Source organism: Ambystoma mexicanum, chromosome 6p (genome assembly GCF_040938575.1).
Source record: "Ambystoma mexicanum isolate Mex_15411 chromosome 6p, UKY_AmexF1_1, whole genome shotgun sequence".
In the NCBI taxonomy this organism is placed as follows: Eukaryota; Metazoa; Chordata; class Amphibia; order Caudata; family Ambystomatidae; genus Ambystoma; species Ambystoma mexicanum.
The window spans coordinates 107983760-108005682 of NC_090935.1; the positions used below are offsets into that span (position 1 = coordinate 107983760).

The 21923-nt window shown below is 45.5% G+C and overlaps 1 protein-coding gene across 5 annotated transcripts in view; it reads right to left on the reverse strand.

Moving 5' to 3' along the window:
- Nucleotides 1-21923, reverse strand: part of LOC138511252 (protein unc-13 homolog B-like) — a 2171549-nt gene that overhangs the window by 456401 nt on the left and 1693225 nt on the right. For all 5 annotated transcript variants that reach the window (XM_069626798.1, XM_069626797.1, XM_069626799.1 and 2 more), the window contains one exon: nucleotides 8662-8751. In XM_069626798.1, coding sequence (XP_069482899.1) covers nucleotides 8662-8751 — 90 coding nt within the window. The remainder of the gene's footprint in view (nucleotides 1-8661; nucleotides 8752-21923) is intronic.

A 21923-nucleotide genomic window follows, 5' to 3' on the forward strand; every position in this document is an offset into this window, starting at 1 on the left:
CAGAGAGTACTTACCACCGCTACCAGCCGCAAACAGCTGACAACAGCGCGCCCTTGACTCCTCGCAGGCTTCACGCCACAAGGGTCATGCTGCACTATATTTGTGTGTCACTTCCTGGGGGTGTGTCTCAAAAGTCACGTGACCGATATCACGTGGTCAGGCAGTCACAGGGCCCGCTCGCGTCAAACTGCTAGCAGCTCCAGGTGTTATGCTGCTTGACTTACGCGAATGGAGCGGGTCAAAGGATTTAGAGATGTGTTCACAGATGCACCAATTTCACAGGTAACAAAAGCACCAGCAGGTCACCAGATTGAGCCTCCAGCCAAACAGCCGACAACAGCGCGCCCTTGACTCCTCGCGTCCTACTTATAACATCCGGTGACGTCAGCTCGACAGAGGCCCTCGAGGATAGCATATTGTCGTCATCGACGCAGGACGCAGATGCCGAAAAGGTTTCCGAAGCAGCACAGCTGTGGTGATTACCCGTGATAGATATGGAATACGTCGGAGGACCCAATCCCCTCGAATGGGTTTTTTCAGGAGCAGTGAGATCTAGGATTCCTTCAATGCAAGTGGGACGGATTGTGAAGGAAGAGTTCATGATTGCAGCAATGATAGGGAGTAAAGGTTCAGCGCATTCTTTGACCAGGGATGCTAGGAATGTGTCCCCCTTGCAGCGGGATGGTTTAAGCCATGCAATGATGTTTGCGATGGCAATGATGCTAATGGGTTGGAACATAAACAGAGGTATGTCCTCATGAGCTGGGCAAGGTGGGTAGCAAGCCATTGGAAGCATGGCTTGTTTTGCTTGTATTTTATGATGAAGCTGCGTGATTTTGCCTGTGAAGGTGTCTTGGATCTTATTATACCAGGCATTGTATTTCAGCACGACATCCATATTCGGTGGGCTCGGGGATGGGTGGAGGGGTGCCGTTTTAAATCACAGAGAACGGAGCAGAGTTTGCATGAGCTGGATGCAGGGTTCACGATTTTCATTGTAGATGGAGGCTTTGGAAGTGAGGATTAGCTGTTTGTATTGGTGCGACAGCTTAGTAAGGTGGCTCTCATTGGTAGGAGTGGGAGATTTGTGCCAGCTAGCCTCATCTGTTCTGTTCGCAGCATGTACAGTGCGAAGGTCTGGGGTGATCCAGTTGCGGTGGGTCGGGTTCTAAGATTTCTTTGCTTTGCGAGGTGGTTGATGGTATTGTGGAGCAGGGTGTTGTAGTGGTTCACTAAGGCAGTTGGGTCGTGTGGGGGGAGAGGCGAGTTGATGAGTAGGATAATATTCAGGCTGGTCAAGTTGCGTGCACTGCAGGCTATGATGGTGCTAGGTGGGGCGACTGTCTTGGCATGTTTGCTGGTAATGGGTATGGTGAAAGTGATAGCATGGTGGTCTGACCAGGGGCATGGTTTGTTGGATAGGATGGAGACGTTGCACTTGTCATCTAGTAGCCAATTAAGTACACAGCCATGGGGGTGTGTAGGTTATGGAATAATTTGTGCGCATCAAAGGGCTGACTGGGAGGTAGCTATGGTAATAGTGTTTGTGTTGTTAGGGTCACTGAAGACCAGGTTGAGGTCGCCTAGTACCAGAAGTTGTGTGGATGGCTTGAGGTTGGTGGTGCTAAGTTGGGTAACGGTCTTCTAAGAAAGATGCAATCGAGCCTGGTGGGCGGTATATGAGATGTTTGTGAGCGTGTTATTTTGAGAGCATTCGAGCTTGGCCGAGAGGGATTCACAGTTAGGTATCCCTGTTGAATTAGATGTGTACAGCAAGAGGAAGTCTTTGAAGATAAAGGCAACTCCTTCGCCTCTTCTTTCAGCCCTATCGCACCGGAGGATGGCATAGCCTGTAGGGACAGCGATGGGGAGAGTTTGGCAGCTGCGGGGGAGAGCCAGGTCTCGGTAACAGCTAGGAGGCCGAAGTTATCAGCAGTGATGAGGTCCAGGATTTCATGGGTGTGAGCTGTTATTGACCTTGTGTTGAGGAGGGAACAGCAGAGTGGCGAGTTATGGGTGAGTTATGAGGGGGGTAAGATGCCGATAGGGTGTCCCTGGTTTGTGGGATGCTGAGCGGTGTGTTTCTCGGTGGTGTATTAGGTTTAGATACATTGAGTGTAGTCCTCAGTGAGGAGTAACGGTGTGGTGGGGGCATGTAGCATGGTGTGGTCCTGTACTGCAGGTGGGCATTATGGATTATGATATTCAGTAGTGTTTAGCGTAGTGTTGTCCAGTACTGCAGGTGCTCATTTTGGACTATGATTTCCGGTGGGTGTAAACTTCTAGATGCGAGAGTTGATTTTTTTTGTGAGATATTGTCTTGTTGTCTGGCTTACCAAGACGACTAAGTGTACAGGGGTACCAAGGTAGGACTGTTGGCTGTGCTGCATGTGAAGTGACGTAGATAGAAGGCCTCCTCTTGGAGGGCTTAATGTTTGTTTCTAGTGCTTTCTTCTTTATTTTGACACACGGATGCTGTGTTTTGTTCCCACTAGGGCGAGAGTGACCCATGGGATGTGGGGTCCCTCGGAGCTAGATGGAGTATGATGTTGCGGTGCAGTCCAGAGGCATGAGGCCAAGAACATCAGTTTGGGTATGTGGCAGTGAAACTGGGCGGGCGGGGTCTCAGTGGCAATTAGGTTGGAGCGAGTGGGCATCCCTAACATAGAGGTGCATGTGTTGAGCAGGTTTGCTGAAGCGAGTGGTGGGGTGGAGGTGTCTAGCAATGTGGTGGGATCTGGTGAGGGGGCAGTCTGAGCAGAAGCGCTAGGCTGTGGCTGTATTCCTATCATGGTAGAGAGGAAGCGGTGGGCGGTGAAAGACTGCATACACATGCAGGGTTAACCGCAGTGGCGTTCTGAGGTTTATGCTTATTGAACCCTGAGGTAAGCAGTGGTAGGGATAGGTAGGCGGCGGCAGTTGGGAGAAGGAGCAAGTGGGAGATCCCAAGTAAGCCCAATCATGAGCTGCTACAACATTGAGCGCAATAGGCTTAGCTGTGAGGGCAGAGTGAGCAGCAGACAATGGAGGATCTTTGAAGGGCTGTGGGTGAATCGACGCAACAATGCTTTGCCGGCGGAGACCGGTAGAGACAATCCCCATCGGCCTTAACAGCAGACCTTTACTGAATAGGGGACAAGAGGCATACATTATGAGGCCTCTTGAATGGGAGAACTGATAGCATACAACTTCAACTCATCTTAGAAAAACACATGATTCAGAGTTTCAGAATTGGCCTACCATCCCTCCACAACCAACAACCCGTTAAATTCATGGTTTATCAGAAACACTGTGGATTAAGTTAAAACTTGAAATCCTTTCCTCGGAGTATCTTTTTTCCCTTTTCTTGCTGCAGGTTAATGGCACCAGGTTAGTTCTCAGGGGTTATGTTTCCTTGTAGGGTTAAGTGGTCAATGACATCAGGCAGTTACAAGACATAAGGCTCCTTACTAGGTATCCCAGTGAGAACACCTATGCATCTCCGTATAAGAAAGTGATCCTGGGCTGGGGAAGCAGTCCTTCATGGAAGTTTCCTTTGTTCCTTTAGACAAAAACATGAAGATTGAGGGAGACTTCCTTGAGGAGAGGAGCAGGGAGGAATGGAAGGAAGGCATAACGGTTTGCATGGCTATGGCCCCCTTACAGGTGTCTGCTTCCAAGATTAGGTCTTTTGAATGAGTACCTGTGTGCAGTACTGGTCAGATGTGAACAGTTGCAAAGATACCATGCACTGGCATGTGTGTATCTCTGTAGAAGGCTACTGTGTCATCCTTCAAAGCATTTATTTTCCCAACATCCAGTGAGTTGCTGGAATGCCTGTCTTCTGGTGGTTATGAGTCAATTATGAACAAGAAGGAGCGGGCCTCGGTCCCAAGTCCACCCTCAGATCCTGTACTGCTGCAGATGACAGTCTATGAATCAAACTACATTGGAGGACAACTATCCAAGTGTTGGCATTTTGGACATGTGATTGTTTGAGAGAAAAGTAGAGGTACCCAACGGATATACCTGATGCATTTAGAAAGAGACTTGTATCCTTTGCTAATACCCCATAGTTGCTGAGATTGGTGGCCTGGGACCTTATGTGTCCTTCTGGGTCTCAGTCTTCGCCCAATCGCCCTCAGACTTCTGCCCCACCCCAGAACTTGCCTCTTGCTCATTTAACATGCTACTTTTTCTTAAGGGTGCTTTTCAGCATTTCACCAACATGTCATGACTGAAGGCATGGATTTACTGCTAGTAAGTAGCTCTTTCTAGGTGGATATTATTTATGATTATATCCAACTAAAAATGTAATGTGAATGAAATGGCATTAATGTAAAAAGGATGATCAAACAGTAAGCATTCTACAACTATGCACAGACAATATACAACATACCACAACACATCCCCCTTGACCACCTCTATACTGCAATTCAGAAAAAGACTGAAAATGCTGCTCTTGAAAGAAGAACTTGTGAACCGATAATCTGGGAAACCCCTCAGCTCAATCTCTTGACTCTAATCCTCTATATTACACTTCTCACCATATGCTAATAATTGTACACTTAATATTCTCAATTGTGTATATATATATATATATTTTAATTCATACTGTTATAGCCTTCTGGTCTTGCCGGCCGAATATAACCCAGTAAATGGGGCACACAGCTCACTTTCTGATTAAATATGCATGGTGTATACTGCCATTCCAATATGTCTGACACATTGGAACTAGAATATGGAGCACCTGAGAAAAAACGAAGTAGGACTAACTTCTCTTGTAATTACCATTGAGATGTTATAGCATATAAAAGCGCTACTTTTGTGTTGTTTCCCCATATATGAGCAAGTGGTTGGAAAACTGCGAAACGCATAATTGTGTGTTTTTTACCTATCCATATTATTTAACAATAAATTACTGTTCTCTGGAAAGTGACGCGCGTGGCTGTTTTTGTTCCATGCAGTTCGAGGAACTCCGCCTTGTACATCTGTACATGGATATATATATATATATATATATATATATATATATATATATATATATATATATATATATATATATATGTTCAGTGAAAAATCTTTGTTAATGGGACGTTATGGTTACAAGTAACATCAAAAAGCCCAAGAAATTAGCAAGTTATGGTAAGCTATGCAACCATAACTAGCACCACCGCCATGCACTGCTAACACTAACACACAGGACATCAAAGATGACAATCTGGCCACAGGCTATACCCTCAGTCCAAAGCTATCACTATTTTTTTTTAACCTGCACTTTATAAAGATAAGAGACACATTTGCACATTTGCAAAACAATGCTTTCGGGTCCTTGCCAATGCTCCTCGCACAAGTTTTTTCTGCAAATCCGGCCAGGTTTTATTTTTTGAAAAGTGTAAAAATTCAAGTACAATAAATAGTCATAACTTAGCCACCACTTGACAAAATCCATTCAACCTTTGCGCGAACATGCAATGTTGGGTCTAGAATCCTTTTGCAAACTTGTACACAGATCCGTCAAACGGCACTAGATTTATAAGCCAGTCAAACAGCACTAGATTTATAAGCCATTCAAAGATTTTGGTACCGTCCTCTAATTTTGCGCCCTCTTGATGAAACAGTACCAAGCTTTGCAGAACCATTCAAAAGTTGGGTATAAAATGATATTGCAAAATATCTTGCATTGAGTGCCGCCAAAGTTATAGGCCATCCATAAACTACTTTTCACCAATCCGAACTGCAGATATGTGAATGGATGTCTTTGAACATTTGCCAAGGCAAACAACCCAGCGATGTCTCTGAACATCCGCGAAGTTCGCAGACTTCGGAGAATAATAAACACAATATCTTTGGTGTTTTATGGTCATATATCATCCCATCCTCATCACCCCTCACCACCCCAGGGATTGTTCAATTAGTTTGACAAGTGCAATATTGTGTTTTTTAATACGCTTTTACTGCAATGTTCACAGACTACTGGGGCTCAGTCCGCCAATCCAACATGGCATCAGTTTCAAAACTTTTGACGCTCCTCATGTCTTTAATACGAAGTCTGCAAATGTCACATGGCTACCTGTTTGATCCAGAGGTGTCCACGGACACCGAATCAGGAAGTGAGTCCACAGATTGGCTGCAGATATCACAAATTTGTTACCTACTTTTTGGCCATTTTAAAAATATCTACTGGAGGGATTTACACCAAATTTTTTAAAAGCACACTTTCAGGTCCAAACAGCCGCTCCTTGAGCACGTTTGGTGCAAATGCGTCCAGCGGTTTGGGGTGTAGCATGAGAAAAATTGTGTTATCATTAGGTCTATGAAGATTTCAAAAGTTTTCAGACCCCCATTATTCCTTTTCTCCCTTCACGAAACCGCTCCAAACTTCGCAAAATAATTCAGAGGTGACCATACACTTTTCCTGCAAAATTTGGTGAGGATTAGTCACATGGCATCAATGTTATAAGCCACCCAAAGACTGCTCTTCCTATGGGCTGTGCAACTTAACCCAAACTACAGGGTCACTACTGCCAGCTCTGTAATACGTCATAGCCCCTATTAACGGTTGCACTTGTTGTACTTCACTCTGTATCTTTCCAGCTTGGGTCAACCTATACAAAATGTAAGCTATACCAGATACATGTGATGTGGGGTCTCCAAGGGCTATATGCATAATTGAAAAGTATGACAATATTGTCTCCTATCTATACACTAAGGTCTTACTATTTATTAAGTGGCAAAAGACAATTCCTTTTCATATTCCAAGCACTAAAAAATAACCTAATTCTTTGGTGCAAGAAGGAAACCAGTATGCGCGTGAGTGTGTGCTTGTCATTGTCTGCGCCTTCTCTGGTTTGTTTTTTGTCTCACCAGAAAAGATTGGCTGCTGTAAAATCGAATCTGATGTGATATTTTAGGGATTGAATCGTGATGTAAATTATTCTTTTAAATCTGTGCATGATTCAGAGATCCGAAGATCGCTAGTCTTTTCTATGCATCTAGCCATCTATCCACCCATCCATGTATCTAGTTCTTCTTTTGCACCACACGCCCACAGGCCAGAGGGAGCTCACAAGACAGACATACAAAGATCAAAGCAAAGAGATCAGCTAGCTGTTTCATCATGGAGGACGGAGACAGAGCCTACAAGGGTTTAACCTTTTCCAATATCAAACAGGAAGGTCTTAAGATGTTTCTTAAATTGTGCTGTCGATATACAGCCATTGCGTTCTAGGGGCAGGGCATTCCAAAGGGCAGGTGGCCAGGCATTAAAGCTTGTACCACCCAGTTCTTTTAGTGATACACAAGCCTGAAATAGTCCGATATGATTATTGGAGCGTAGGATGCGCACAAGCATAGTTTTCTGCATCACCATTCAAACATTTAATCACCATCAAGGAACCCTTAAACTGTAATCCCTGGTGAACAGTAAACCAATGCAGCTTCCTACGGGAATCAGCCACCCGAGATCTACATCCAAGTCCACAATCAGCTCACACTGCTCCATTCTGTAGCACTTGCAGCTTCTTTAGGTTGGTTAAAGAAGTACCAACCAATACGCTGTTACAATAGTCCAATTGCGTATTAATAATTGCTAATGCAATTAATGCTCTATTTGCCTCAGATAAGTAGGGTCGACTCTGCCGCAAAAGATGAATATAATAAGAACATGAGGACTTAAGATAGGATACCTGTTTCTTGAATGATAGATGAGCATCAAAGACGACACCTAGTGTCTTTACTGATTCAGAAACTGAATAACATGTCCTAAGATCAAGACATTGGTATATTGTGGATCAAGTTTTTCCACTTCTGCTGGGTGCCTAAAATAAGTAGCTGAGTCGTAGAGTTATTCAGGGCCAGAGAGTGTGCAGCCATCCATGACTGGATTGCCTGAAAAATCTCATTTACTCTTCTTAAGTCAGTATTATATGATGTTCTGGGTGACTGAAATCCAATGGTTTGTACTTTGGCGCTGGTCAGGGGTTCCTGACCAGCGCCAAAGTACAAACCATTGGATCTCAGTCACCCAGAACAGCATTATCAAACAATGGGACATCAGGAGCTTTGTCCCCCGGAGATCCACCTACAGGCGGCAGGCAACGGAACAGGAAGTAAGACATGCAATAGCGCAGGATCCACAGTTCCAACAAGCTCTAAACCTCACTTCAACAGTATTATTTAACCCTGTTAATTTGATCACCACCTGAGTATCCTCTGCATAATTTACAAATTGAACCCCCAGAGTGGCAAGAAGGTCACAGTGGCTTGGAGTAGACATTGACATATACATTTTAGTTCATGGATATAAAGATAGGTTGCAATCACACCCACTTACGGCTACACACAGGTCTACAGCAAGTGTCTACAGTAGAAATATTTATGTCCATAAGTACAGATGTGTACAGTGTAATTGGCATGCAACTAACAAGATATCATTCAGGCCAGCATACCCAAAACTATACACCGACGCCCCTCCTCTGTATGAACATGAAAGTAAAATGTAAGATTGAGCTGCGAGCGGGGATAGATGAAGGAAGGGAGTGCTGGACACTTCAATGCATTGTATCTAGGTGAGGTTTCGAGCCATTCAGCCAACACATCTCCATTGCCACGAGAAATTAGAGCCCAAAAGGAGGTCCCTCTGCATCATGCAACACCCAGAGCAATATGCTGAATACTGACCTTCATTCGGAAAAATGTGATGCTCGTTAGCAGGTCCACTGTGGACTTCAGGTCCTGTAAGCGATCCGGGCTGCTGGCGGGGAAATTATTCTGTGGACAGAAAAACAGAACCCGGTTTGTAAGCCGCAATTAACTGTCCATATAGACCAAACTCATAGGAATTGAACCAATAACGGGAAGCCTTCCTAGAGAGGTTAATTTAAACTCAGACCCGCACATCAGCAAGAACACCTAATCCCCACACGGTTATATCACGCTGTGCAGAGAGGAGTTTTTGCGATGGAATTTTTACAAAAGAAATTCCGTCGAAACAACTCATGGAAATGTTTTTTTATAGCAAGACCCAACCTACCTTCCCTATATTTATTTAATTACCCCAACCCCCTCTCTACCAGTTGTATCCCCGTAACCCCCCTGCAGCCCCTGTCACATTTCGATGAGTTTTCCGACGGAATTCCGTCTGAAAAAAATCAATCGAAAAAACCCTGTCGATGTAACAACGTGATAGGTCCCACACGTCTCTTGAAAATACTGAAGGGCCCTTGTGTTGGCATGTGCTCCCACACAGGTGCTTTTCCACACACAGTCTTCGATACATGAAAGCATTACTACATTAAAGCCGGGCACTGGGCAATCAAGCTCATCTCAGGGGAAAGAGGTGACATGGTGGAAACCTACCCAAAGGAGATAACAACTAGTGCGTTTGACTCCTAATACTAGGCAAAGGATAGGGCAGATAACAGCACACAGATGGAAGAGAGTGCTGATAGAAAACGTGCAGACATCCTTGGGTGTATCTAAGATGCAACCAAGGATGTCTGACCTCCTGGTGCAGACATCCTTGGGTGTATCTAAGATGCACCCAGGGATGTCTGACCTCCTGGTGCAGACATCCTTGGGTGTATCTAAGATGCACCTAGGGATGTCTGGTTTTTAGACATGCCACTGCACTTTACACACATTCTTTGTTGAAATGTATCTATACTGTGATAAAATGCATTATTGTTTTTAAATTGAATTGGGTCATTAAATAAATGTGTGCTCATGTTCTGTTTAAAAAAAGCTGTGTGTGTGGATGATGCATTTAATCAATGAGGATTGTTCGACCTGGCTTGTGCTGGAAGAAATGATGGGATAATGATGCACATATGTGTCTGACAGGGCAAGTCACCTTCCCCATCGTTATTGGGTTGTTTTGGGTTAAAGACTTAATTGATCAGAAAGAACCTCTCTATCCCTATCGCTATGAAGGGTTCCCGCCTGAAACTAAAACGAAAGGAAAGTCAGAATTTCGGCCAAAATCAAAAGATCACCATCCTGGTTCCAAACCATTCCCTATCCCTTACACTCTAACTCTAACTGAAGAGTCCTAATAAAACACAATAGTTCTCACACCAGGAGAATGAAACCCCCAATGGTTCTCTGGCCGGGGGGCAATGACTCCCTTCCACTGACATCTGTCTCTTTATCAAACCTTGATGATAGTTAGTGCAGCTGGCCAGGGGGAATGACTCCCTTCCACTGACATCTGTCTCTTTATCAAACCTTGATGATAGTTAGTGAAGCTGGCCAGGGGGAATGACTCCCTTCCCCTGGTGTCCCTGATAGATTACCAGTCTCTTTACCAGGAGAATGCCCCCCCTTCTCCTGAATTTCGTGGGAATTTTCTAGTGTCCTCTGAACCAGGGGAAAGAATGCCTTCCCCTAGTATCTATTAGATTTTCTCCACAAAAGTTCAAAACGTAACGCCACTCGATAGGTTTCTGCAAATGACCAAGCATTTTCTTGAGGGTTCAAGAGTTCCTACCAGACAGCAACGGCAAATAACTCCTGATGGGCTGTGTCACTTTTGCTAGGGTCCCCGGCCCTTTTCTGGTGGTCAGTGGTTTCCCTTGCTACCACTGCTTCGAGGACGATTTCCTCTAATGCTTTCATTCTCACTGTGGGGTCCTATACCTGGTGGCCAGTGGTTTGTCTCTTTCCACTGTGCTGAGCAAGATTTCATATGATGCGTTTGTTCTTGATACTGGGGTCCCAGACCGTACTTAGGTACCGCCTATTATCTGGTTCTTTGGTACCAGAGAGTCTGTCATTAGCACCCCTTATGCACCCTTGTCCACTCTGGGTCGCCCGTGCTGCTGTTACCTTGATAGGGTTCCTGGTACATCTCTGGGGCTTCCTGGGACTCTGGGTCTCTTCAGCGGTTCTCCGGGCTCGTGGCATTCACTGCCTTGGATGCGCGGCCCCTCTCTGGTTTCTCCAGCGGCTTCGCTCTCCTTCCTGGCCTTCTGCTTCGGTTTGCTCCAGCTGCACCTTGGATGGACGCATTTGAGTCTCCCGCGCTGGTCCGACTCCACCACTACTGTCTCTCCCAGCTGGTTTGCTACCGATGTATTTGACACGACCGGGCTGTATCTGTATTGAAAAGTCCTCCCAGAATGCTAGAACATTGCTGTTGGTTCCAGAGAACCTTCTTCATGTCTCTGCGCATCCTCCTCGTGTCAGTACTTGATTGAAGTGCAATCTTTCAACTTTCCATCATCTTCATCTCAGTAGATACAGATTGACAATAGCACATGTACGTACTAGGTAGGTAAGGTTTGTGAGAGGGAGTTAGACATTTTGCGAGGGTTAGGTTGGGGTTGTTGTGGCGATTGTTCCCCAGGTGAAAGCCCTTATCCCCAGGAGGAAGGTCCCTACCCATGAGGTCCTCCCACATTAAGCAACCCCTATGGTAATATTGGGTAGCAGCCTCACCGCCCTAGCCTCATGGGAAAGGACGCCCCAGGGGAGATGTGACAACACTTAGTGAATCGTCACACACACACACACACACACTTCACATGAGGGAGGATGAATAAAAACCCTTATGGGGATTCTTTCTCCACCAAGGGGGAGTAACCTCCAGTGGGATTCTGCTTGCTCTGTTCCCAAAGGGGTGTTAAGCTTAGCGGGCTCACCTCCCTAATCCCAAAAGGGGTTGCTCACCCTTGCGTAGAAGGGACAAATTCCCTGGATTCGTCACACTACCTAAACACTAAGATCAACAAATGCCTCCCAGGAAGAACACCAAGATTGTCAATGAACAACAACCTGAGCACTTCATGGTTCAAAGGCCAGACACCGAGGTAGATTTCCCGACAGCAGTGGTATAGAAGGACTTCAGCAACAGGCCACTTGACCGGAAACTAGAACTCAATCTCAGGAAACCTGAAAAGAATTTGAAAACATGGCTCTTTGAACAATCTTTCAAGGTGGCCCAATGTCCTAAAAACTAGAGTCCCAAGTCAAAAGGAAAACAGAGATCGCTCAGCATTTTCCAGTGTTTCAACTCAAGCACTTCCGCTTTACTTCAGCCTTAAAGCTGCTAACAATGAATTAACCAGCCTTGTTTCTGTAAATAGCTATCTGAATTGTTCCCCCACTGAAACCCATCCACTGTGTGAAGTACACACTTCTAGACATGTGAACACGTATTATGACTACCCTACTCCTTCCATCTTTTTATCAGGTTGGTTATATCTTGCCATGAGCAGGGAGGAACAAACCACTCATACGCGTACTGAATTAAGAATAACAGTTATTTTTTTGGTAATCCAAAAAGGTGAGTTTCATGGGGAAAAGGGATAACAACCCAAAAGGTTAAGAAATAACAAAAAAGGGCTGGGCATCCACTGGGTGGCGTATCTCACAAAGGCCGATGCAGATTGTAAAGACAACACAGTATCGGTGGGCTGCCTCACCCCCCCCATTCAACCAAACTCCTGCTCTAGTATTAGCCTGGAATCCTTCGATTGGCTTGCCCCAATTAGCTCCCCTTAACCCCGAATCAGAGGTCAGGGTATTTGGAGAAATATCCTGCAGGACAGTCAGGTCAGAAAGTCCTACTTGACTCTCCCTTTGCTGACTCGGTTAGTCTGTGTGCCATTTTTCCAGGCTTTATGGAAGCCCGGCTTATTTATTTGCATCTGTATAGCGCACTTACAGCCCAGAGGCATCGGGGCTGACATGAATACCTCTACTCTGAAATACAACTGAAGGCTTAAATGTGTTTTTACTTGATTTTGTGGGTCCCCTACCAGTGCCATGGAACTAAGCTGTTCCCCAGTTGGTTCCAGGGTGAGTTTCCTCATATTAAACGTTACAGCTTGGGACAGCCTTACACTTCTTTTGTATTTGGATGCACAGTGTTGTAGCCCTTCTGCTGCATTAGAAGCCATGTGCTCCCTGAACAGGAGCAAAGGGATTTCTGAACAGTTTTAATGCCCTGTGGCATTGCTCGTTTGTTTTGTGGTTGTTCTCGGCGAGACGGATGAGTATTGGCCATTTTTGGTGTTTATACCAATGTTGACACTGTCTAGAACACATTTCTCCACTCCTCCACATCCAGAGGAACCCTCGCTCAGGCCCTCCTCCTCTGCCGATCTATATACGTCCCTTTGTCTGTGACTAGGACAGATGTAGGTGGCTCTACTGTCTCGCTGGAGCGGCATATTGCCGATTCTCATTTGTGTAACTTTCCTCTAACCAATTGCCCCGACATGCTGCATTCACCAAACTGCCTGTTAGGAAGTGGTAGCTTTGAGAAAAGTGGCACAAACAGCAGTGCTGAGGGTGAGGTATGGAGGGGTATTAGGCAGCTGTATGTGTGCACAGGTATTTGTTTGGGGGGTGTTTATATTTTATTTTAAGTGGTAAAAGGAGGGCAGGTCATGGGTTCAGTGGTGGCGAAGGTTTCCCCCGCATAGGGAGAGGGCAGGGAAGGGGATGCTCAGAAAAATGATGATTCCCCACAGTGCCGAAACCGAGCTCAGGGAACCAGGGTTCAATGAAATCGGCCTGCAGGGAAACATAGATCCATTGCCGCTCACACTATTACGGAACCTGGATGCCTGCAGTTCTTTCTTCACCAAGGGACGCATCTGCATCCATTCCTCAAGTCCTTTGTTCCTAATCGAGAATCAGTGGCGTGGAACCGAAAGGCCAGAGCTCTGCTATCTTGCTGCTGACAAAGTGCTGCCATCCAATATCCTGATGGCAATTGTCTTGTGGGTATCCCAACATACTCAGAAGAGTCGCTGGAATCAACTTGTGTGTAGGAGCTCTTTTGCCAGTCCCTAGATGAGGTGTAGGAACCATGATTTGCAAAGCATGACATCTCAATTAACCACTTCATCCTTGAACCATGTGATGATTCCACAGGATTCAGTAGCCTCTTCCACATCCTTAGCGTCTATGTGCTCAGATGGGTGGCCATCTTAATTTCTTTGGGAATTATTGTACCAATCATCATCCAAGGTATCACTGCCACAACGGTCTGCTTCAGATACTCTTGGTCAGCTCTGCAACCTTCCTCTTCTAGGCCTCCAACCTAGATGTGCTTTGTGTCTGCTATAGACCCTTAATCGTTTTAAAAAGTAGTTACAGACCATGTTAATTCTTGTAAATGTATATATCCTTCAAATGCTCTACTTCTACTATACTGTGTGGGCATGCCTTCCCCAGACGAAAGAGGCAAAATATCACCAAGAAGGGCTAAGACAAACGACTCACATACATAAGGTCAATATAAATCAACAGTGTTAGGATGGAGGGATAAACTAATCATTTAAAGGGCCAACGATAAGAGGACTCAATGTACTTAGTCCGATGTTGAGCCCAAATTCTAAATCACACAGATCTTAGCTGATGATCTCAATTATGAACAGTCCCTCCAGGACTCTGAAGCGTTAATGCATTCCTGCCAGGCCTACACTTATCAGATGACGCCTCTTGGGGTCAACCTGGTGATGTTTACTAGGGCAAGACCTTTCAATTTCCCTCTTAGGACTCTCCTGGATAGCATATCCCCAATGGAATCCTTGTCAGGCTGCGGTAATTCTAATCCTCATCTCCAGGCAAGAGTCTCACTCGAGTTTGTGTCTGCCGAGGCCTCTTTCCGAGCTCACAAAGGTGCAAACCTGTGGCTTTGCAGCTACCACTAGGATCTGGGGTACAGACTCCAGCAGGCTACTCTCTTACATCTCCCCAGTAGTGTATGGTTCTTGCCAGCGTCTGGGTCAAGGATCCCACCATTCTCCTTGCTCTTGCCTCTCCTGAAGGCTTTAACGACCTTATGATGTGGCATATTTGACTTGGCCATGACCTGTTCCTTAATTCTCCCCCAATGTGACCGATTTGGCTTGGCCTCCTCCTGAACTACCCCTACTACACCACCAATCCTTTGGAATACCATCCTCACACGCACGCAGTCTGGGGATGCCTGCCTCCTTCTCCCTGTTGGCTTGAGCTTTAACAATTCCAATGATCATTCAGACTGAGTCTTTTTCATCCTCCGGGTCATGTGATTTGTGGTGATTAATCCTAACACTTGCAAGCCATTACCCAAATCCCATGCTACTGTCTCCTCATTTTACAATTGATGTCAACCCTCACTACACTCTCACTCAACTCTGCATGGAATATTGTACCCAGTTTCACGTTATACCTTCCAAAACAGCGTTATGCTTCTGTACCTTGCCTCAGTTTGCGGCTCCATCGTACACGTGTTCAATATTAACTGCAAATTGCTTCAAATTAGACATCTCTCCTTGCTGCAATGACCCCTGATATATCTCCGAGACCCACGCCACCCGGTAACTTGAACTGTGAGTATTACGGAAAATCACCTCACTCGAAAAAAGGCGACTCCACGACCTGCCTGCCTGTCAGATCGACTGTGAACTTACCCCATGCACTGTACACATGTACTGTAAAAACGTTTACTAGTGACCACCGCATATGTATACCCATATATTTCCTACCTTGCTCCCAGGCCCAAGCCCTTTGCAGGTAATCCATTCTAATACTACGTTTCACCTCAATTGCCAGGCCATACTAACCAGCATAAAAAAACGGATAGTGCCACTGTCTTTTCTAGGCTCTACCGCACTGCATTTTGCTTCTTAGCTTAAGGGTGCCATTCCATATCTTGATGTTGACTTATTGCCTCCTACCTTAACTGTGACACCTCAATTCACTGCATTTAAGTTCAGAATTGTTACGTCAATTCCAGATGCTGCTGCATTGCATTTTAGTTCAAAAGTGTTACCTCAACTCATTGTGTTTTTGCCTAGGCGTGTTACCCCAATTCTAGATGCTGTATTTTAGTTCAAAGTGTTACCTCAACTCATTGCATTTTTACCTAGGAATCTTACCCAATTCTAGATGCTGCCGCACTGCATTTTAGTTCAGTGTTACATCAATTCATTGTATTTTTGCCTAGGAGTGTTACCCCAATTCTAGATGCTGCCACACTGCATTTTAGTAAATCTAGTTTTTATCTCACTCACTAAATCAAGAGTGTTATTGCACAGCATCTTAGCTTCTTAGCAGACCATGATCACCTGGCTCACTCTCACCATGTTCCCCTTTTGCATCATGCAGGACAATGTACCTTGCAGCGGCAACAGTTTCGTAGCCTTCAAGGATGGTCTAGCCAAACTTGGATGTCCAAGACACTACCCTATCCCCTGCCCGATGCCTTTCCTATCTTCCCTGACTCCCTTCCCACCTAGCTACCACCCACACCATACCACCTCCAAAGACATGGCCGCCCAGCCAACTCCATCCTTAACACAACTCCCGATCACCTCAGACCTAGCGATCCAGACAGGCCCCCGCCCGCCACTAAGCCCAACTACACCAAATTCAACACCAAGTTTACCTCACCTAAGCCTCCAGAACCTATACGCTCAGTCAACCCCAACCTTGCAGTCCGCAACATTAGACTAGGCACTAGGATCCCCCTCACTACTAGCAGGATCTCTGCCACACTCCACAACAAAACTAACAAGAAACCGAGGACCCCAACAAACCCGAACCACCCCCACTAAAAGGTGCCTTACTTAACGTCAGATCCCTTGCCGCTCACCCCACAGAAATCTCAGACATCATTCTAGCTAATGATCTTGACTTCCTCGCCTTAACTGAAACCTGGCTACATGAAGCGTCAGGACCCTATCTATCGCTAGCCATCCCCGACAACTATTCGATCCTCAGAGCGGATAGACCTAATGCTAAGGGAGGAGGCGTAGCAATCATATCTAAATCATCACTAGACTGTAGATCAGTCTCCTCCTTACCACTCAAATCCTGCGAGCTACTCACAGTCAAACTACAAACCTCTCCCAAAAGTACAATCTCCTTTCACCTTATATACAGACCCCCCCAGGAGTCTTCAAAGAAGACATCACCTCGCTCATTGCTGAAAATTCCAAGCCTCTAGCACCAACTATTATGTTCGGAGACTTCAACCTCGGTTACAATGACCCCAATGACGCCCCAGCTATATCACTAGCCAACACCCTAACTGAGCACGGCTTTGCTCAACTTCGTGTCTCACCCACTCACCAGAAAGACAGAACCATCGACTGGGTAGCGGTCCTGAACTGCAATACCACCTGTAAGGCCCCCCAACCTCTCGCAAGGACGGATCACTACCTCTTCCCCATTGAAAATAACATCAAACATGTAGCATCAAAAAAGTGCCTCATGGCACCAGCCTGTCCTACCAGAAATAAACGCAACATTACTGCCGAAGCCTTATTACCCCTGGCCCTACCCACCCTAAACGCACTACCAGCCAATGCTAATTTAAACCTTATGATCGACACCTTCAACGAATCCATGGCCAATGCCATTGATATCATCGCCCCACTGAAACTACGCGAAGGTAAACCAAGAGCTCATCTGAACTCTTGGTACACCCCTGAACTTAAACTACTCAGAAAAAAGAAAGCCAAGCTAGAACTCCTATGGAAAACAAATCCATCAGTCGAAAATAAATCGAATCTTCCGAACATATCTTCACTGAATAAAAGGGAGATAATTCGCACTAAAAAAGATGCCTATAACGTCAGGATAGATCAGGCAGGCTCATGTACCAAAGAACTTTTTAAAATACTAAAGGAACTTGAAAATCCCAATCCACCTCTAGATACATCCACCTCTAGATAAAATCACAGGACACCAAACTAAAATTGAGGATAAGCGCCAACAACTCTCTAGCAGCGAATCTACCAGTCCAAGCTCACCAACACCTATCGAAGCCAATGCAGGCTTCACATTTAAAAAGGTAACTATATTAGAAGTTCAAAAAATCATCATCTCCTTAAAACCCTCCAATTGCAAAGGGGACAGCTGTGCCACCCAGATCATAAAAGACGCAGCCAGAGATCTATCCCCTTTCATCACCAAACTAATTAACCTGTCTTTCGCCAACAACTCAATCCCCAATAACCTTAAACAATCCTGGGTTCTCCCACTCTTAAAAAAAACAATCACTAGACCCAGCCATACCCACCAATTATAGACCCATCACTGCTAAAAATCCTGGACAGAGTTGCTTACCTCCAAATACAGGAGTACCTGGAATCCAACCAACTGCTTGGTATACGTCGATCTGGCTTTAGACCTCAACATGGAACAGAAACTGCCCTTGTTGACCTCAAAAGTCAGATTGATGAAATCAAAGACAAAAATAATGCCGCCATCCTACTCCTTCTAGACCTCTCGGCAGCATTCGATTTAGTTGATCACGAAATCCTATGCAGCCACTATCTACCTCAGCTCACTTCTCCTCCTCTGCCACCACTTGGATACAACCCTTTCTGGCAAACAGAACTATAAGGGTTTTCTCCACAATAGCAGCAGCAGACCCTATCCCCATCACATGCGGAGTCCCAAAGGCCTCCTGTGTCTCCCCCACTTTGTATAACATATTTACAAAGCCACTATTCGACAAACTGGATCGTCTGGGTGTCACCTACACCAACTATGCAGACGACACCCAGATACTCCTTACCATCTCAGGCAACTACAACGTGGATGTCACCCGGATTAACAAAATCTTTTCAATCATCCGGGCATGGATGGCTACACACGGCCTATGCCTGACTGATGAGAAGACAGAGCTTCTCCTTGTCGGCTCTCCCAAGCCTGTCAAAACTGAGCCCCATCTACAACAACATCATCATCGATGGCAATACCATCCCCATTGTTAAAAGCGTAAAAACCCTTGGCTTTTACCTTGATGCTAACACCAATCTCTCCAAACAAATCAATATGACCGCCTCAGCCACTGCCTACACGGGTAAGCTGATCATGGCCAGTAGACCCTTCCTATCACCCAACAGATGCCTCACACTCGGCAGGGCCCTCATACAGTGCAAACTGGACTATTGCAATAGCCTGTACATAGGCACCAACCAATCTATAATCAACAAACTTCAATTGCTCTAAACAATGCGCTACGTGCAGCACTCAACATCCCCAGGCAAGAGCACATCTCAACAGTCAGAAAGTCATGCAAATGGCTCTCCATAAAACAAAAAAATTGACTTGAAAACCATCTGCCTTACTTACAAGGCCTTAAACCACCTAGCCCCGCCGTATCTCACCAATAAATTTACCTGACCCTGGGGGTGGATATGAAAGTGAGGATCACCTGGGTGGAGGGAACTTGGGGAGTGGTGAGAGGGTGTCCCCCATTCCCTTTTCAGAATGAACCCTCTTTCCTTGAAGCCTTTGTAGGCTACTGACAGCCCTTTCCCTTTTCTTCCCTTCAAACTAGCCCCCAGAAACGCCACCTCAACACTGGAACGAGGAAGATACCAACTAGGAAGACACATCCGCATTTGGGTGAGACAAACACATATCAGCCCTATATTGTTAATAGAGACACACATCAGTCGGGTACCAAGATGAGGAGGAGAAAACACAGAGTTATACATACTTCCTTTATTAATTCAGATATCCCCAAACACCACTCTGGTACTGAGAGTAAGAAGAGGGCTATGGAGGTGTACAGGTGGAACAACCAGGCACATCCACCTAATGGATTCCGCCATGGTCAGGCAATTGGACTTAATGACCCACACCTGAGGTCACTTAACCCTAAGGAATACCAAAATCCTTGCCGCACAGCACAAGGAGGAACAAGCCGGAGAGAAGGAAGCTGGAATCACTGGAGCCGGGAGCAATGTCAAGCAGGAGAGAGAGACGTTGAGGTCGTGGTTGGCCGCAAGAGCTTCTGGAAGTCCTGCTACACTCCTTTCCAGGTACACACAGCAGGAGCTGTGGTATGCCCAGGAATCCCAGCCGCCACTGGAAATCAGGAGAGGGAGCGATGCACTCTGTGGCTGCCGCGAGGGAGGCAAAGCTCATGGAAGCTGGAAAGCAGAACGAGGAGTGAAAGAAACAGAAGGGAGCTGCTGCATGCAACCAGTGAGTGGAAACAAGGAAAACACTCATACCGGGGTGCTCCATGAATTGGAAACAAGTACTTTTGAGTGCCAAAACAAGTACCTTTGAATACCGAGTGATCTGGAAGACATTATAAACACTTTTGACCGCCGCACAGAGATAAAGCACATTTTGAACACTCGTGAGTGGAGTCAAAGAAAGGTGGTGCATGAAGCAGATACCATGGAATTAAGTGTTTGAGACAAGTATTGGCAAAGCCAAGATAATACAAAGAAAGGTATACGAGGAGAAACCAGGTAATGGCCAAACTAAAAGAGTTCAAGGAACTGCAGGTTAAGAGGAAACCTGTATTGGCAAGCGCCAGAAGAATACAGAAAAGGGTAACAAAGTGCATGGTGGCTAAGCAAGCCACAGTGAAGTGTTAGAAGAGTGTGACACTGATGAAAGAACCAAGCTTCACTGTCAAAGGAAAGCAGTGGCCAATTGTTGATGGAAAACAGTCAAGAAGGGGTATCGGTTGCGTGACCTGTAATGGGTGGACCGTGTGGTCCAACAACTGCGCCTAAACCAGTGCCCCCCTGTATGGAAAAGCCAAGGACGTATCCATAAAGAAGCTTGTGTTTTGCAACAGCTGCTTAAGTGATTTGGAAGTCAAGAAACAGAACTACTTATGTGAACCAGTGAAAAGTACTGATGCCCAAAGAGCTGGGAAGTGTCCCAAGGAATTGTGTTTTGAAAAGCTGGAAGATTTGAACTCATGGGGAAGGGAACCCTGATACAATATAAACTGTTTTGAACGTGGGAAAAGGGAAGCAGATTACAAGCCAAGAGCTGGAAGTAGCTTAACTTAGCATAGGGTAAATTAGGCCTTACTCCATCCTGCCTTTTAAGTTAATAAAAATATTGAGAACCAATCTTGAACCTGTTATCTGTGTCGACTTTGTGATGCCTTCGCAGCAGTCTGTAAGCATGCTCACTCGCTCTCAGCAGATTTTCTCAGAGCACATGCTCTCTCTGTTGATGTCCTTTGAATGCAGGTGCTTGGCTCCAGGCTGGCTGTGTTTGTGATCCACTTCGATGCTCATGCCCCTGAGGTGCACTTGCCAGAGAATCCCACTTCTCCCCACATTAATACCAAACCTTTACTGAGGCTGATATTCTCAAAATGTCTTCCTCCTAATGTAGTTCCCCATCAGATGTTTGCAGTATTCAGCACTTCCCTTTAGCTCATCATGAGACTCCTTTCCTGGTGGGCTATATTATCAACCTTTCCTTGAAGGTAAGACTGCAGGTTGCATGATGGGGCACCGGATGGGAGACTGGGGAATCCCCCATAAACTGCCTCCAGGGGTTTCATCATGGCTGTTGACTTTGCCAGACCATCAGAATTTCCCAGTCTTCCTCAACAGTTTCCCTAATGGTGACTTTACAAAGTACACCCATGTTCCCATGCCAGTGATGTGTTCAAATGCTCTCTATCTGCTGTGAGGGTGCAGAAGTAAGGCTCAAACATAATGGTGACATGTTTTTGGGGAAAACCTTGTATTATAGGAAACATAGTTGGAAAAATGCCTTGCTGTCCCTAAAACTAAGAGGAGTTCCCTGCCTCCAAGTAAACTAAGGAAATTGTCAGAATGTCCAAATTATAAAGTCTATCATTGTCGGGTATCAAAAAGCCTACATCTGTCCCCAACACTAATAACCAAACCCAACTGTGTGAGCATGATCTCTTCCTAAAGTAGAGTGTTATGTGTAGATCCAACCAACACAAAAGTTTCCAGTCTCTTGGGTATTCACAAGTGGCAAAAATAAAGAAATGTTTAAAACTGTAGGACTCCAAGGTTAGCGTCATAATGCTTTCCCCTAGAATTTTTATAGGTTTTCTTGCCTTTTGAGGCCTCTTAGGTCTGTATTTTCCATTTGGGACCTCTCAGGGCTTTACTTGCTAAACCAAATGTCAATAGGCAGTTTAGAAGAATATATTCCTTATGCTTCTCCTATTTATCCCACCAACTTGG